This window comes from Schistocerca gregaria, chromosome 1, assembly GCF_023897955.1.
Source record: "Schistocerca gregaria isolate iqSchGreg1 chromosome 1, iqSchGreg1.2, whole genome shotgun sequence".
In the NCBI taxonomy this organism is placed as follows: domain Eukaryota; kingdom Metazoa; phylum Arthropoda; class Insecta; order Orthoptera; family Acrididae; genus Schistocerca; species Schistocerca gregaria.
The window spans coordinates 529,122,760-529,138,315 of NC_064920.1; the positions used below are offsets into that span (position 1 = coordinate 529,122,760).

General features: G+C 44.0%; 1 protein-coding gene across 4 annotated transcripts in view; it reads left to right on the plus strand.

Moving 5' to 3' along the window:
• LOC126355019 (uncharacterized) overlaps nt 1-15,556 on the plus strand; it is a 702,913-nt gene that overhangs the window by 502,011 nt on the left and 185,346 nt on the right. For 3 of the 4 annotated variants that reach the window (XM_050005183.1, XM_050005175.1, XM_050005166.1), the window contains one exon: nt 10,700-11,113. In XM_050005183.1, the coding sequence (XP_049861140.1) occupies nt 10,700-11,113 (414 nt within the window). The remainder of the gene's footprint in view (nt 1-10,699; nt 11,114-15,556) is intronic. The other variant, XM_050005191.1, reaches the window with a different exon arrangement.

Consider the following 15,556-nt stretch of genomic DNA (forward strand, 5'->3'; position numbering starts at 1 on the left):
ACTAATGACCACAGCAGTTGAGTCCCATAGTGCTCATAGCCAATTGAATATAGAAACAGAAAACTGCAACGAATCACTTTTTTTTTTAAATATCCGTCTATTCCCATAAACTTTCTTTCGAACCTTTTCAGATTGATATTCAGATGGGGGTACAGGGAAGTTACGTATTCATTTACATAGCTTGGTGCTGGTTTCTGGTTCTATGGCAAAAAGATACATCGGTTTGAGTAATGGTTATACGGCGAGTTACATTGAAAAACAAATTCTGTTACAGTGACAGTACGGAGGTTTTGTACTCAACACTTCCATTTCCTCTCTGTTCACTAAGAGGATGAATATATACCGCTGTCACTATAAAACTGCCAACATCTAGAGTGAGCTCCACAGCAGGAGTATGGTACACAGGAATAACATACTTTGCTCAGAGACAGTTGTTTGACTTTTTGTGTATGTAATACAGTCATGTACGGGCAAATACTTAGACACGAACATCAATTTACTAAATAAAATTTCAGACTGAACTGCCGTATTTGAACTGCCGTATTTTTTTAACTGCCGTATTTTTTTAACTGCCGTATTTTTTTAACTGCCGTATTTTTTAACTGCCGTATTTTTTTAACTGCCGTATTTTTTTAACTGCCGTATTTTTTTAACTGCCGTGTTTTTTTAACTGCCGTGTTTTTTTAACTGCCGTGTTTTTTTAACTGCCGTGTTTTTTTAACTGCCGTGTTTTTTTAACTGCCGTGTTTTTTTAACTGCCGTGTTTTTTTAACTGCCGTGTTTTTTTAACTGCCGTGTTTTTTTAACTGCCGTGTTTTTTTAACTGCCGTGTTTTTTTAACTGCCGTGTTTTTTTAACTGCCGTGTTTTTTTAACTGCCGTGTTTTTTAACTGCCGTATTTTTTTAACTGCCGTATTTTTTTAACTGCCGTATTTTTTTAACTGCCGTATTTGTTGAACTGCCGTATTTTAACTACTTTATGTTGTTATATTAATGTGGATTAGAATTATTGGATTATAGTAAACCCAGATACGGTCTATTGCAGCTAGGAAGATAATATGTACAGTAGTATTGCATGCATTTTTAATAACAGTAAAAAAAAAGTTATTTAGCTTACATACAAGAAGTGTTATCTTCCGTTAGATTACGAGCTGATAATGCAGACACACATAAATGCACTTCAGAAGTAACGGAAGGGAGAGACGGTGTGCGTGCCTGCGTGCGTGTTGTGTCGGGAGGGGGGGGGGGGGGGGGTAGGAGGGAGGAGGCTTGTCAGTTGTGCCGAACTACTAAGCCTTTAAGTTCTATACGAAAAACGTCAGTCCGATTACTGAGTAGGTGGTCTCATGCTATACATTTGTTTGTAAAGATCTTAGTTTTTAATAAAAAAAATCAGTACTTTGTTAATTTTTGAGAATATATAGCGCTACCTCTTGGCACAACGGATTGCATTAGAAGTGTAAGATTGAATTATTCTAAGAATACAGATCAGACTTCTTAACCTCCTCCTCCTTGTCGTGTCGATCATCTATCTATTGCGCTATTTCAACTGTACTTCTGCTTGCACCTGGTCTTTAACTTTAGCCCAGTATTCCCGCAGTAGTTTCCCGTGCTGTTTCCTCCTCGCTACAGTCCAGGTTTTGCTAGTTTTTGGTTTACCTTTCTCGGAAACGAAGATGACATATTTTCTCGAGCGGACTGAGTGTATAGATATCCTCCCGTGTTATACACACTTTCTTCAGATCGTTCTCTATCTCGACGAACCACGCCCCTCTAGTTTTATTTCTTAGATCTTAAGTCAACGGTCAGCCCGTTATCACATGACAGCCTTGCTTTCTCGACCTTAGTCAATCCAAGGTGGTGATAGCAAGCATTTCCCGCACGAGGTTTAGCTGTATAAGTTTCCCAGCACACCTTCACCGCAGTGAAATCGATACAACTCCGTGTTGAGACTGCAACAGTGTAACAGAAGGCAATACGAACTTTGCCATGTTCGCCTACCCAAAATAGGAAAGGATCACACTGCCGATATTTCGACAGCTACTTCACCAGAGAGTAGTGTTTTCCCCACTACTTCTCTCATCTCGTTCCGTTTGAGCAATACTGAAAATAACGAAGTGTTTCTTGCATTGATAAAAGCTGCCGAGGTACACTATGTGTTCAAAAGTACCCGGACACCCAAAAAAACATACTTTTTTCATATTAGGTGCATTTTGCTGCCACCTTATGCCATATCAACTACCTCAGTAGTCATTAGACATTGTAAGAGAGCAGACTGGGGCTCTCTGTAGAACTCACGGACTTCGAGTGTGGACAGGTGATTGGGTGTCACTTGCGTCATACGTCCGTACGCGAGATTTCCATTATCCTAAACATTCCTATGTCCACTTACAGCACAAAACCGTGCATGCCGACCTCGTCTGTTGACTGATAGGGACCGCCGACAGTTGAAGAGGGTCGTAATCTGTAATAGGCAGACATCTGTCCAGACCATCGCACAGGTCCGACCTAAACTGCGTCAGGATGCACTGCAAGTACTATGACAGATAGGTGGGAGGTGAGAAAACTTGGATTTCGTGGTCGAGCGGCTGCTCATAAGCCACCCATCAAGCCGGTAAAAGCCAAACAACGCCTCGCTTGGTGTAACGAGCGTAAACATTGAACGATTGAACAGTGGATAAACTTTGTGTGGAGTGACGAATTACGGTACACGATGTGGCGATTCAATGGCAGGGTATGGGTGTGACGAAAACCGGTGAACGTCATCTGCCAGCGTGTATAGTAGCAACAGTAAAATTCGGAGGCGGTGGTGTTACAGTGTGGTCGTGTTTCTCATGGATGGAGCTTGCACCCCATGTTTCGTGTGGGAATATCACAGCACAGGCCTACATTGATGTTTTAAGCACCTTCTTGCTCCCCACTGTTGAAGATCAATTCGGGGATGGCGATTACATCTTTCAACACGATCGAGCATCTGTTCATAATGCACGACATGTTGCGGAGTGGTTACACTACAGTAAAACCCCTGTAGAGGACTGGCCTGCACAGTGTCTTGACCTGAATCTCATAGAACACCTTTGGGATGTTTTGGGACCCAGACTTTGTGCCAGGCCTCACCGACCGACATCGATACTCCGTGAAGATTAATTTTGGGAGCATGCCGTGAGAGTGTGGATAACATCAGAAACTCCGTTGGGACGTTTGCAGTCGACGCTGTTAAAGGGAGGTTTCAGAGCCAGAAGACTAAAGCGAATCGAACAGAGATTTGCGGTGATCGATGGTTGCTGCAGGGACAGGCATTTGACGCTGAAATTAATGACCTGAAACAGACGAAGGTGTCCATTAACTGCTCGATTACAGTACCGGCCATAAATCACTGTAAACGGTAAGCACCGTAAAATACAGTAGATGCGAGTGTACTACGGAGATCGCCAGAAAACTATGCAGATGTTTGCTGTTGTAGCTCTGAGGGCACACTATTCAAGAAGGCTCGTAAAATACAAAGGGTATTCAGAACTTAAGTTCCGATTGGCCCCTAAATGGAAACCACAGTGAAAATAAAAAGCGTTTTATTTTCAACCGTTAGCTACAACTTCCATCTACTTGTCTACGTAGTCGTCGCTCCGACATATACAGTGGTAGTAGCGTTGTGCAAAATTTCCAATACCTTTGCCATAGAAGTCTGTCACCAATGCCTTTCGACCATTCTCTACACTGGCCTGAAGGTCGGTGCCTATGCCAAATTGTCGTCTTCATAGCCAGCGGTTCATGTAACAGTGATGAAACTCAGAGGGCGCCAGTTATGGCTGTATTGCATGTGATCAAACACTTCCCATCGAAAGCGCTGCAGGATCATTTTCTTTGCCCCTGAAGAGTGCGGCTCAGAATTGCTTTCAAGAAGGAAATGCATGACAGTTACGTTATGCAGGCTGCATAGTTTCAGGCGAAATTTCTCACGACACCCCCGTACTTGACGGAAGACACTGTTTTCTAGGCATCTTCACCTGCTCACTGTGCACTCAGACCTGAAAAGAGCAACGTGACGCTATCGACGGGCATACTGGAGACACTGCCCAACACATCTGTGCAAAGCTTCATAGGATTTTCAATATGATTTCGCCATCGATCGAAACTTACTTTGCGAATAGCCCCATTACGTTACTTCTTCCTTCGTACGTCTCGTTAAATAACCACAATGAAAGAACCGGAAAAATTAGACCTCATACGGAGTCTTAGCGATACCTGTTCGTCCCACCCATTATTTGCGAGTGGAACACTGATACCGCCTTGTGTTAAAGCTCTTACAGTCACAAAGCTTCGTTCTATCGATTTGAGTGCTGGAAGGTGTGCTGGGAAAGTTTTATAACTAAACCTCACGCAGCAAATACTTGCTGAGATCAACTTGAGTTGACGAAGGTGGAAAAAAAAGTGTCACGGTGTGATAACGGGCTCAATGTAGACTTAATACTTGCATATGTTCCTGTTCCCTCGCCGTCTTTGGGAGGCCTTATGAGTGAACAGATTAGTGTGTAAATTTGATGGATAACGTAGAATATGGATCTTGTTTTTATGGCTTCTGTAGCTAATAGATTGATTTATCATTATAAGTAATGAAAATCCAGAGCGATTCTATTGTCCGACTTCTCATATTATACATTATGTATGGCTAAACAACAGTTAAGCTGAGATAACTTTATAAACGTACTTCTTAGGGCTAATACTAACGACGACACCGTTAAAATTCGGACCCAGCAGACCTGAAATCTTCCATATGTGACTAAAACAACAGAAATTTCTTACGACTACTGAAATATCTTGCAAACCAGTGTCTGTGTATAGAAAAGCGCGTATTCCGTGTTTTCTTCCACCGAAGTCTTGCAACAATCAGTTGCGTTGAAAGTTTTTCCACTTTTGGTGCGATTCGTTCATTGCAGCAAGATATATAAGAGCGTTTTGTCGATAATCATGACAGAGGGATTTTGAGGGGAGAGGGGAGAGAGCGGAGGGTGGGTGTCGCACCTGGGCTTGTAATTCAGACAAATTTTAAAAAGTTGTAAAAACAGGCACAACTATGGAAAGTCCATGGATCTCTTTCCGTCACAGTAAGGGAAAACCCGACTGAGAACTGGGAAAGGTGCTATAGGAGGACACCGACATGCAGAGTAGAGTATAGGTACGCTTTTAAATGTTCAAGTGATAGTAGCAGAGACAAGTAAAAATAGTACGATGTATGTTGTAAACATAATTCAATATTCAGAACAGAAAAAATAAGATTTTTTGATGATCCACATAACGTAATTTCATTTGAAAGTATCCAATGTTATGAAGTGGACTAGATTTAACTAATTTACATAATTAATTAATTGGTTAGTTACAGCGTTCTTCTGCTCCGAAGCAGACGATAATAAGAGAACTCATTTGTTTCTGCTTCACGTTACCTATAATGCATTGATAGTGGTACCCCTCCCACACACCTTAAGGTGACTTGTGAAGTGTAGGTGTGGAATTGCTGATGTGTGGCCGGAAACAAATAAAGGAGATCACAAGCGAAGCTGAGGTGTCTCGACTTGATGCGACCTTGATTTTCCTGGCCGCTGCCGTTGGGGTTCTCGGCATTAGTATGCAGGCGTAGCCCAGATCCCGTTCCGCTGATGAAGCGTAACGGCAGAAGACGCGCCCGGCGGTAGCCAGGTCAGGGTCTCCCTGCGCTGCCGAGGCTGGAATGATTTGCAAAGCCTGTCACACCGCGTCCAGTTAACAATCTGCTTATCGTTGACATACGTGTTCCGCTGTGCTTTCCTTACGCTCACAACTGCACCAGTGACCACCGTTACGTGATGATATGAAAGCTGTCTAATAATGCATCTCATAACACTACGAAGACCTTCACGGCCAGCTTTTGCTTCAGCAAAACTTCCGGGCTGTGACGCCGTGGACGACGTATAAAACTATTTACCAACGCTTCGCCCGCACCTGTGGGAGAAATCTTCACAGATAAACTGGCAACTGCTTCTAAAACTAAAGGGGTTTCAAATTTATTGACGCTCTATAAGCTTTGTAGAGGGCAACATTGGCCGTCACGTGATACCGAGTGAATCATTGCCTGTCAACGGCGACATCATTATCAATTAAAAGTAATCCACCGTTACTCTGTTGGTGTAAAGTCGCCACTCATACTTTAACGTAGCTCCCGCTTCCTTTCTGTTAAAGTTATCGCAGTAATTATTCTATTGCCTTTCTATATGAGCGCGCATAATTTTAAAATGAAGGGAAATGCCTTTATATAGAGGATGTACGTTATCCAATAGCGACAGACGGTGCGTGTAATGTCCCGTGCAGTTGTGGCCAAAGTATTTATTGAAACCGCAGAAAGAAGTATTAACGCTTGTTTACGCGTAAAAGTGAAACTATAGTCTTTGACAAATTTGAGCGCAACATGTTATCACGCGCTCTGTTACAGAAGGGCAATAGAGATTTATAAAAACCGCTATAATTTCAACAAAAAAGGAGAGATAAAATAAAACTTGGATACTGACTTCGCAACATGGAAGTAAAGACTGATTCATTTTAATCAAGAAACTGCGTCTCCGATAGGAAATAATCATGCATTCGGCGTCACGTGACAAATAGTGGTGCCCTCAATACATTTATTTATTCATTACGTTGTAGACTGTTACCTATAATTTAAACAGAGGCTATATTCATCCATGTTAAAATTATTAGTTGTAACAATCAGTTTTTTCCTATATATTAGCGTATAATAGTATAAAATCCTCTACCAAAGCTAACACAGCACTGGTTTCCATCACGATAAATATTCTGCTCTATTAGTATCTATGCCTTGTATCTCTCCTGCCTGTTATTAGTCTAGATTATAACAAATGCCAATAAATTATGTCACCAAGAACAATAATTTTATCTTGAAACTCTTCCATTTGCCTGTGTTCGCATACAAAAACAGCAACATAGGATTGTGGGTGATGCAAAACACTTCATTTATTTATTCCAAAACTGGTTCCATGGACAAATATCGCCATCCAGGGTTCTTGGATTCTAAAATACGCAAAAATAGCATACTTATAAAACATTATAAAACATTATCATGTTTTTTTGTCTCTAATACTGTTTTCTGTGAATAATTTTATAATACTTTGTTTACTATACGTCCGAGCATGATATTTTCACTGTTGCCACTGATTCCGAAATATTTTCTGCGTTTTATAAAATTGTTCACAAGAAACAATGCTTGAAACAAAACAATACACAAGTAACAATGTTTTACAGTGTTTTTTAAGTTTGCTATTTCTGCACGAGGATTGAGGATGGCGGTATTTGTCGCTGAAACTAGCTTGGAAATAACAAGTGTTCTGCATCGAGGCGGACCCACAGTCCCACGATGATGATTATGACGTCAGATTTTTGTCTGCCACATTCCACAAGGCAGGCACACTCTGCCGTTTCCTTGGGCGCTTCGAAGTGCCTTACGGTGGAACTTGTGTCTTCCGTTGCCTGGCGGCTCCCTGGTTAGAAAGAAAGATTCCCATGTTCTGAAGAGCGTAGCTGTTGCCGGTTAGGAGCACAGCTACCTGCCTGTTTACATATTCCGGTTCTGTTTCCTTGGGTGGCGACGTACGGCCCGCTGCTGCATTTGCACTCTGGTGTAACTATAGCCGTGAATACACTGTTCACTGTTCATCTGCTGCAACCGCTGTCTTCATCTTTCTTCGCAGCGTTGCTCCTCTGTCTTCCGTTGCAAGCACCCGCAGTGCAGCGGACGGGCGTCGATTGATAAGCCTTTCTAGAAATAGCGTTAGCAATATTGCCTAGTACCTGCCATTTTGTCTCCTAAGTTGGTATCTCCTTCAAATAGACTCCATACCGATATAGTTGGTGCCTATCTACACAGTTCACAGTGTCTATAAATTAGGGGTCACTTGAGGTTCCGATACAGCTGCCAATTTTATCTCTGAAGATATGTCACAAAATCTGTACGCGCGAAGGCGAGACGAATGAGGGGGATGACATTAATCACCTCAATAGACCATCCAAATTTAACGTTTTTCATTTATAATTATAAAGCTGTGCTATCAATAAGCGACGGAAAACTCGATTAACATGCTTTGCTTGAATGGTTATTTAATGGTCAACAGAAAATACTCCTTCCTTATGACCAACTTTTTTTTCAATAACTATCTTTTCTTTTATTCCGTCGTAGGTATATGAAGTTACTAATCTCAAGTTCATATTAATTCCATTTTGGAGTTCAGTCTTAACATGTTATTTTTTTAAAATTTTCAGTTAGTAATACCGTGTCATCTGCAAATCTTACACATCAGATTTTCCTTGCTCCTGATGTCATACCACCTGTGTGCTGGATGCAGTTTTCAACTATATCATCTAAACGGATATAAACACAAGAGATGAAAGACAAAGGTCTTGTCTAACCTCTCCAACAATTTTAATTCCTGTTGTCATCTCATCTCATCTTCTTTCCTTGCTTGTTGTGTGATGTATAGTTTGCTTATTGCATACACTTTCCTGTCTTTCCTTTGCGACGTAGACAGAAGGAAGCGTAATTTTCAGAAACTTCAGGTGACTGACACTCTCGCAGGCATCATGAATGTTTTTGTTTTTCTTTCTCTTTTTTTGTATACATTTATAATTTTCTTCTGTTTCGTATTAATATTTTGATTAGTTTTCTTTAAAAAAGGATATGTTGTGAGATGCGCTACGACCTCGCCTCATTGATGCATAGGATCATGAAGTAACAAGTAACCCCCCACCCCGATGATTTAAAATGTTTTAACAACTCCCACGTATAAAAAAATCCAATTTTTTTAATTTACAGATGAATTAGTTTGTTCAGTATTTTGACGTTAAGCATGTAAATGAGAAAAATTGTAGAAAAGGTATGGATTTATGTTTAGAGTTCCTTGAGGTTAAATGCTCTCACAGGGGACACTGGCTGAGTATAGTCTTGATAATTTGTGCTCCGTTTTCGCCAAAAGCTATTTCCATATGCGTTGCATAATATATTTTTGCAGGGATGTTTTACAGTGGTATATGTGGATACTGTCTGCAGGAGTGTTGCGAATGGAGTTTGTAGTAAAGAAATAGTAAATAAAAATGTCATGTCTGGCGAGGAAATTTTCGTGTACGAACAGCGAAATTGTAGTAAGCGCTAACTTTTCTTCATTTCATTCTTTTGTGGTAGGTGTCAGCAACAAATGTTTAGAAAATGTTTGAAAATATCTGTGAAACTTTTCTGCAAGCCAGCAAGTTCTCTCAGTTCTCAAATATTGGATGAATATAGAGAAAGTAATTTGCACGCGGTGAGTTACGCTGCCTCACGACATGGATACAGTTTTGAACTGTAATATCTACATCTACAAGATTACTGCGAAATTCACAATTAAATACCTTGCAGAGGTTTCATCGGACCACCGTCAAGCTATTGACCTATCGTTCCTCTCTCTAACGGTGCAGGGGAAAACAAGCACTTTAATTTCACGTGCGAGCTCTGATTTCTCTTATTTTCTTGTGATTTAATTTCTCCTTATGTAGGTTGACGACAGCAAAATATTTTGACAAGTTGAGGAGAAAGTTGGTGATAGAATTTTCTTTAAGATCCTGTTTCAATGATTTGAGTCCTAACTTGCTTAACATATCCGTGTCACTGTCTTCCCTATTTAGCGATGATGCGAAACGAGCTGCCTTTCATCGGAGTTCTTCTGTATCCTCTGTCAGTCCCATCTGGTAAGGACGACAAAAAACACAGTAGTACTCCAGCAGAGGACGAAAGAGTGTAGTGTATGCATTCTGTTTAGTAGACCGGTTGCATCTTCTAACCATTCTGCCAATAAAACATACAGATCTAGTGTCTAAGGCATTTTGCAGTTGGTTTTGGACTCCTGATGAGTTTTCTAGAGAGTAAATTACAGTACCGTCCGTAAACATAGCACATTAGACACGCTTTCGGGAGGACGACGGTTCAAATCCTCGTCCGGCCACACTGATTTAGATTTCGCGCACTTTTCCTAAATCGCTTCTGGCAAATGACTTAATGGTTCCTTTGAAAGGGCACACTCGATTTCCTTCCCTAAACCGAGCTCAACTCTAATGATCTCGTTGTCGATGGGACGTTAAACTCTTATTCCTTCTCCTCCTCCTCCGTCTGCAAGCAATCTAAGAGGGCTACTCGCATTGTGTCCTATGTCGTTAATGCAGATGAGGAACAGCTGAGGACATGTAACGCTCCCTTGGGGAAAGCCAGGTATTACTTCTGTTTTACTCGATGACTTCCCGTCAGTTACTACGAAGCTTTGTGAAAGGAAATCACGAATCCAGTTGCACAAGACACTCAATATGATTAGAAGTAGCTTGTGAGGAACGGTGTCGACGCTTTCAGGAAAAGTAAAAATATGCAATCAATTTTACATCTCTTGTCGATATTGACCATAACTTTGTGAAAATAAAGAGCTAGTTGTGTTATTGTGTTGGTTGCCATGAGACTATAACTCTTAATGTATAGACCCCGAGACTATTTTTTGAAAATAGAATTCTCGTTGGCCCTGGAAGCAGTTAGAAATGCAATCTGCAATGAACTAGGTTATCCGTTTCTTGATACAGTTAGATGCGGACTGCCGCTGAGTACCGGCGCTGTGCGGTGTGCTTGACGTGGGCGCGCCTCTGCTTACAGATGGATAACCCGGGGTTCCAGAACGACGAGTGCGGCGCGATGCCGCGGCTGGCGCGCTCTCCCAGCCTGTCGCCGAGCGAGTGCCGAGTGCACGCGCCCGCCCCCGCCGCCCCCGCCACTATACCGGCGTCTGCGCCGCCGGCCGCCCCCGCGCGCGCTGGCCCCGGCTACCTGCGATTCGGCGGCGGCGGAGCGCAGCCACAGGCGCCGAGCAGCCCAGCCTCCGCCCCCGCGCCGGTGACCGCCCCCAGCCCCCAGGGGCACGGCCTGCGAGAGCTGCTGGGCCGCCTCCAGCTGCCCGCCGCCGCCTCGCCGGACCCCAAGAAAGCGGCCGACGCGTCGCCGCTCTCCACCGTCAGCGCCATCGTCGCCAAGACCTTCCCGCCGTCGCCGCTGCACAAGGCCGCCGCGCTGGTGAGTGCACACACCTCACTACCTCATTTCCTCCACATCCACTGAGTAAATTCTAATGACAGACTGGTTAAGGAGTCATTCTGACGTGTACTGCCAAAGTGACATACCAGCCCTAAACGTAGCTACCCAAATACGTAAACTTAATTTCTTTTGGTTGCCCTTAATACTAACCCTTCCAACACCGATAACTTTAAATAATTCAGCCTCACTACAATATGTTTCAAACGAAGTAAAGATATTAGTTGCTATTGGGCATTGAAATACACCCATCAAAAAGTTTTGCGTCAGCTCGGTTCCAGAGGTCCGGAACCTGTACAGAAAATTGGAATAGAGATCAACATAAACATCATTTCCACCCTTTTGGTTGCTAATGAAAACCATACATTCCATGTTGTTCTACCATACAGCGAGACCTTCGCAGGTGTCGGTGCAAACTGCTGTACACGCCGGTACCTCTAATACCCAGTAGCACGTCCTCTTGTAGTGATGCATACCTGTATTCGTCGTGGCAAATTATCCACAAGTTCATCAAGGCACTGTTGGTCCAGATTATCCCACTCCTCAACCGCGATTCGGCATAGATCCCTCAGAGTGGTGGTGGGTCACGTCGTCCATTAATAGCCATTTTCAATGTATCCCAGGCATGTTAGATAGGGTTCATGTCTCCAGAACATGCTGGCCACTCTAGTCGATCGATGTCGTTATCCTGAAGGAAGTCATTCACAAGATGTACACGATGAGAGCGCGAATTGTCGTCCATGAAAACGAATGCTTCGCCAGTATGCTGCCGACGTGGTTGCACTATCGGTTGGAGGATGGCATTCAAGTATCGTACAGCCGTTAATTCGCCTTCGATGACCCCGAGCGGCTTTTGTCAGCCCCACATAATGCCACCCCAAAGCAGCAAAGAACTTCCACCTTGCTGCACTCGCTGGAGAGCGTGTGTCTAAGGCGTTCTGCCTAACTGGTTGCCTTCAAACACGTTGTTGGGCCCCTCTGCACCGCGCTGCATGGTACCGTGGTTACAAAGATGGACGTCGCCATGTACGTCAGGAGTGAAGTTGCGCATCATGCAGCCTATTGCGCACAGCTTGAGCCGTAACACGACATTCTGTGGCTGCACGAAAAGCATTATTCAACATGGTGGCGTTGCTGTCAGGGTTCCTCCGAGCCGTAATCCGTAGTTAGCGGTTATCCACTGGGTGGCCTGAGCGAGGCATGTAATCGACAATTCCTGTCTCTCTGTATCTCCTGCATGGCCGTACAGCATCGGTTTGGTTCCTCCGAGACGTTCGGACACTTCCCTTGTTGAGAGCTTTCCTGGCACAAAGTAACAATGCGGACGCAATCGAACCGCTGTATTGACCGTCTAGACGTGGCTGAACTACAGACAGCACGAGCCGTGTACCTCCTTCCGCCGGCCGGAGTGGCCGTTTGCATCTAGGCGCTACAGTCTGGATGCCGAGCGACCGCTACGGTCGCAGGCTCGAATCCTGCCTCGGGCATGGTTGTGTGTGATGTCCTTAGGTTAGTTACGTTTAATTAGTTCTAAGTTCTAGGCGGCTGATGACCTCAGAAGTTAAGTCGCATACTGCTCCGAGCCATTTGAACCATTTTTTTACCTCATCCCTGGTTGAGTGATTGGAATTGATCGGCTGTCGGACTCCCTCCGTCTAATAGGCGCTGCTCATGCTTGGTTGTTTACATCTTTGGGCGGGTTTAGTGACACCTACGAACAGTCAAAGGGACTGTGCCTGTGATACAATATCCACAGTCAACGTCTATCTTCAGGAGTTCAGGGAACCGGGGTGATGCAAAACATTTTTGTGTGTGTATCAATTGGGGAAGTTGAAAATTTATGTCGAACTGGGACTCTAACTCGGAATTTTCCGGTTCTCTTGAACGGTCACCTTAACCGTCTCCGCCATCGGGACATGTTCCCAGACTGAGTCAAATTTCCAAGTTGAAATGAAATGAAATGTCGTGTGACGAGGGCCTCCCGTCGGGTAGACCGTTCGCCTGGTGCAAGTCTTTCGAGTTGACGCCACTTCGGCGACTTGCGCGTCGATGGGGATGAAATGATGATGATTAGGACAACACAGCACCCATTCCCTGAGCAGAGAAAATCCTCGACCCAGCCGGGAATCGAACCCGGGCCCTTTGGATTGACAGTCTGTGACGCTGACCATTCAGCTACCGGGGGCGGACATTTCCAAGTTACTCACGCACGATTGCCGTAAAGCCCCTGCCCATTATCCTCGCTACTACCGGCAGTTCGCTGATTCCCGTAGGAGAGAGAGCGTGTTCGTGTATCTGCATAGAAATGAAAACTGGGCAGTCCCGCCCTAGTTGTGTACAGGCGCTGTCTGCCCTTTCGGATATGATTGCTTCAGTACAGATGCACAAACACGCTCAAACTCTTACGGGAACCAGCGGGCCACCAAGAGCAGTGAGAATAATAGGCAGGACCATTACATCCGTTGTGTGCAGGTTAGTTAAAAATTTCACTCGGTCTGAGAAAATGTTCGAATGGCCGAGACGATCAAAGTGACCGGTCGCGAGAAACGGAAAAATCGCGATAAGAGTCTCGCTCTGGCACAAATTTTCTATTTTCCGCATTGATGTACAGGCTGCCTCAAAAGGAATACCAGAATTTCCAAAATCGATAAATCTGCAAAGAAGAAAAGGAGAGCTACACTCTTTCTGTCGTCGATTGAAGGAAGCTCTGAAGTTTCATTTGGTTGTCATTTGGTCGCTACGAGCGCTGTTGCTCACGTAACCTCCATTTCTGTTGTCAATGCAAAGATGGCGACTGCTCAACAAAAAGCTTTTTGTGATATCAGGTACGGCAGAAGTGAATCGACGACAGTTGTTCAGCCTGTATTTCATCCGCCCCGGTAGCTGAGTGAGCTGAGTGGTCAGCGCGACAGGCTGTCAATCCAAAGGGCCCGGGTTCGATTCCCGGCTGGGTCGGAGATTTTCTCCACTCAGAGACTGGGTGTTGTGTTGTCCTAATCATCATCATTTCATCCCCATCGACGCGCAAGTCGACGAAGTGGCGTCAAATCGAAAGACTTGCACCAGGCGAACGGTCTACCCGACGGGAGGCCATCGTCACACGACATTTCATTTCATCCTTCTGACAGGGGGTTTATCGCACGTTGACATAAACAATTCACCGAGAACGGGTGTTTGTGCAAAGGGAAAAGTTCCTCACGACCGCACTTGAGTGAAGGAAATGTTGGTCTTATTCAGGAAGGATTTGCTCGCAGCCCAGAAAAATCGATCCTTCGAGCTAGCAGAGAGGCGGCAAACTCCACAACCGATCATTTGGAGAGTCCTAACGAAAAGGTTAGTAATGAAACCTTATAGTCTATAACTAGTTCAAGCCCTTTCCGAAGCTGATAATGTGAAAAGAATCTAGTTGCAGTAGTTCGTCCTTGAGTGTATGGGAACAGATGACCGGTTCATTTCGAAGCTAGTGTTCAGCGATGAAGCAACATTTCACACAACAGGGAAAGTCAATCGGCAGAACGTCCCTATGTGGGGCCATAGAGAATCCGCGGTAAACTGTTGAGCATGAACGCGATTCACCTAAGCTGGATGTTTTCTGTTCCGTTTCAGCCAATAAAATTTATGGTCCTTTTTTCTTCGAAAGTGCAACTGTAACTGGGCAAACCTATGTGGAAATGTTGCAGAACTGGCTGTTTCCTCAACTCGAAGAACAAGCACGTCAATTCATATTCCAGCAGAATGGGGCACCACGCTATTGGCACTTACTTGTCAGTGCCTATTTGAACGAAAGGTACCCACAGCAACGGATCGGGGGCTAGACAGTTCCTGACAGTTGACTTCGTCATTGGCCACCAAAACCCCTGAGCTCACCTGCTGTGATTTTTTTTTCTGTGGGGGTATATTAAAGATACGGGGTTTCCACCACGTATAGCAGCTAACATTAGGGAACTGCAAGAAGGATTAGCTGCTGCTTTCCAAACTGTTACGCCGGAGGTGCTACGGAGAGTATGGAACGAGTTCGAGTATCGCGTTGACGTGTGCCTGGAGAGAGTCATATTGAACCGTTATGAACTTGTTTTCTACAGAAAAAACTTTGTTAAGTACTCTTCAGATGATTAATTACCCAAGGTTCCATAACGATTCGTTAATTAAATACGGATTTTCAAAGATGTGGTCTACTTATTGAATCACTTTGTATAGAGTATTTCAACGCCTAATAGCAGTTAATGTCTTTATTCCCTTTGGATAATAATCATACATGGCTGCAGAATAAAAAATGTCTGTTCTTTCGGACACACCCAAAAATATGTTGACCCCGTGAGAAAAAAGAGCAATTAGCTGTGGCTCATTAGGCTTTTCTGGCTGCTCATTTTCCACGAACTTTGGGTTGTTGAGTCCGGGAAGCGAACAACAATAAATGAAGTTAAA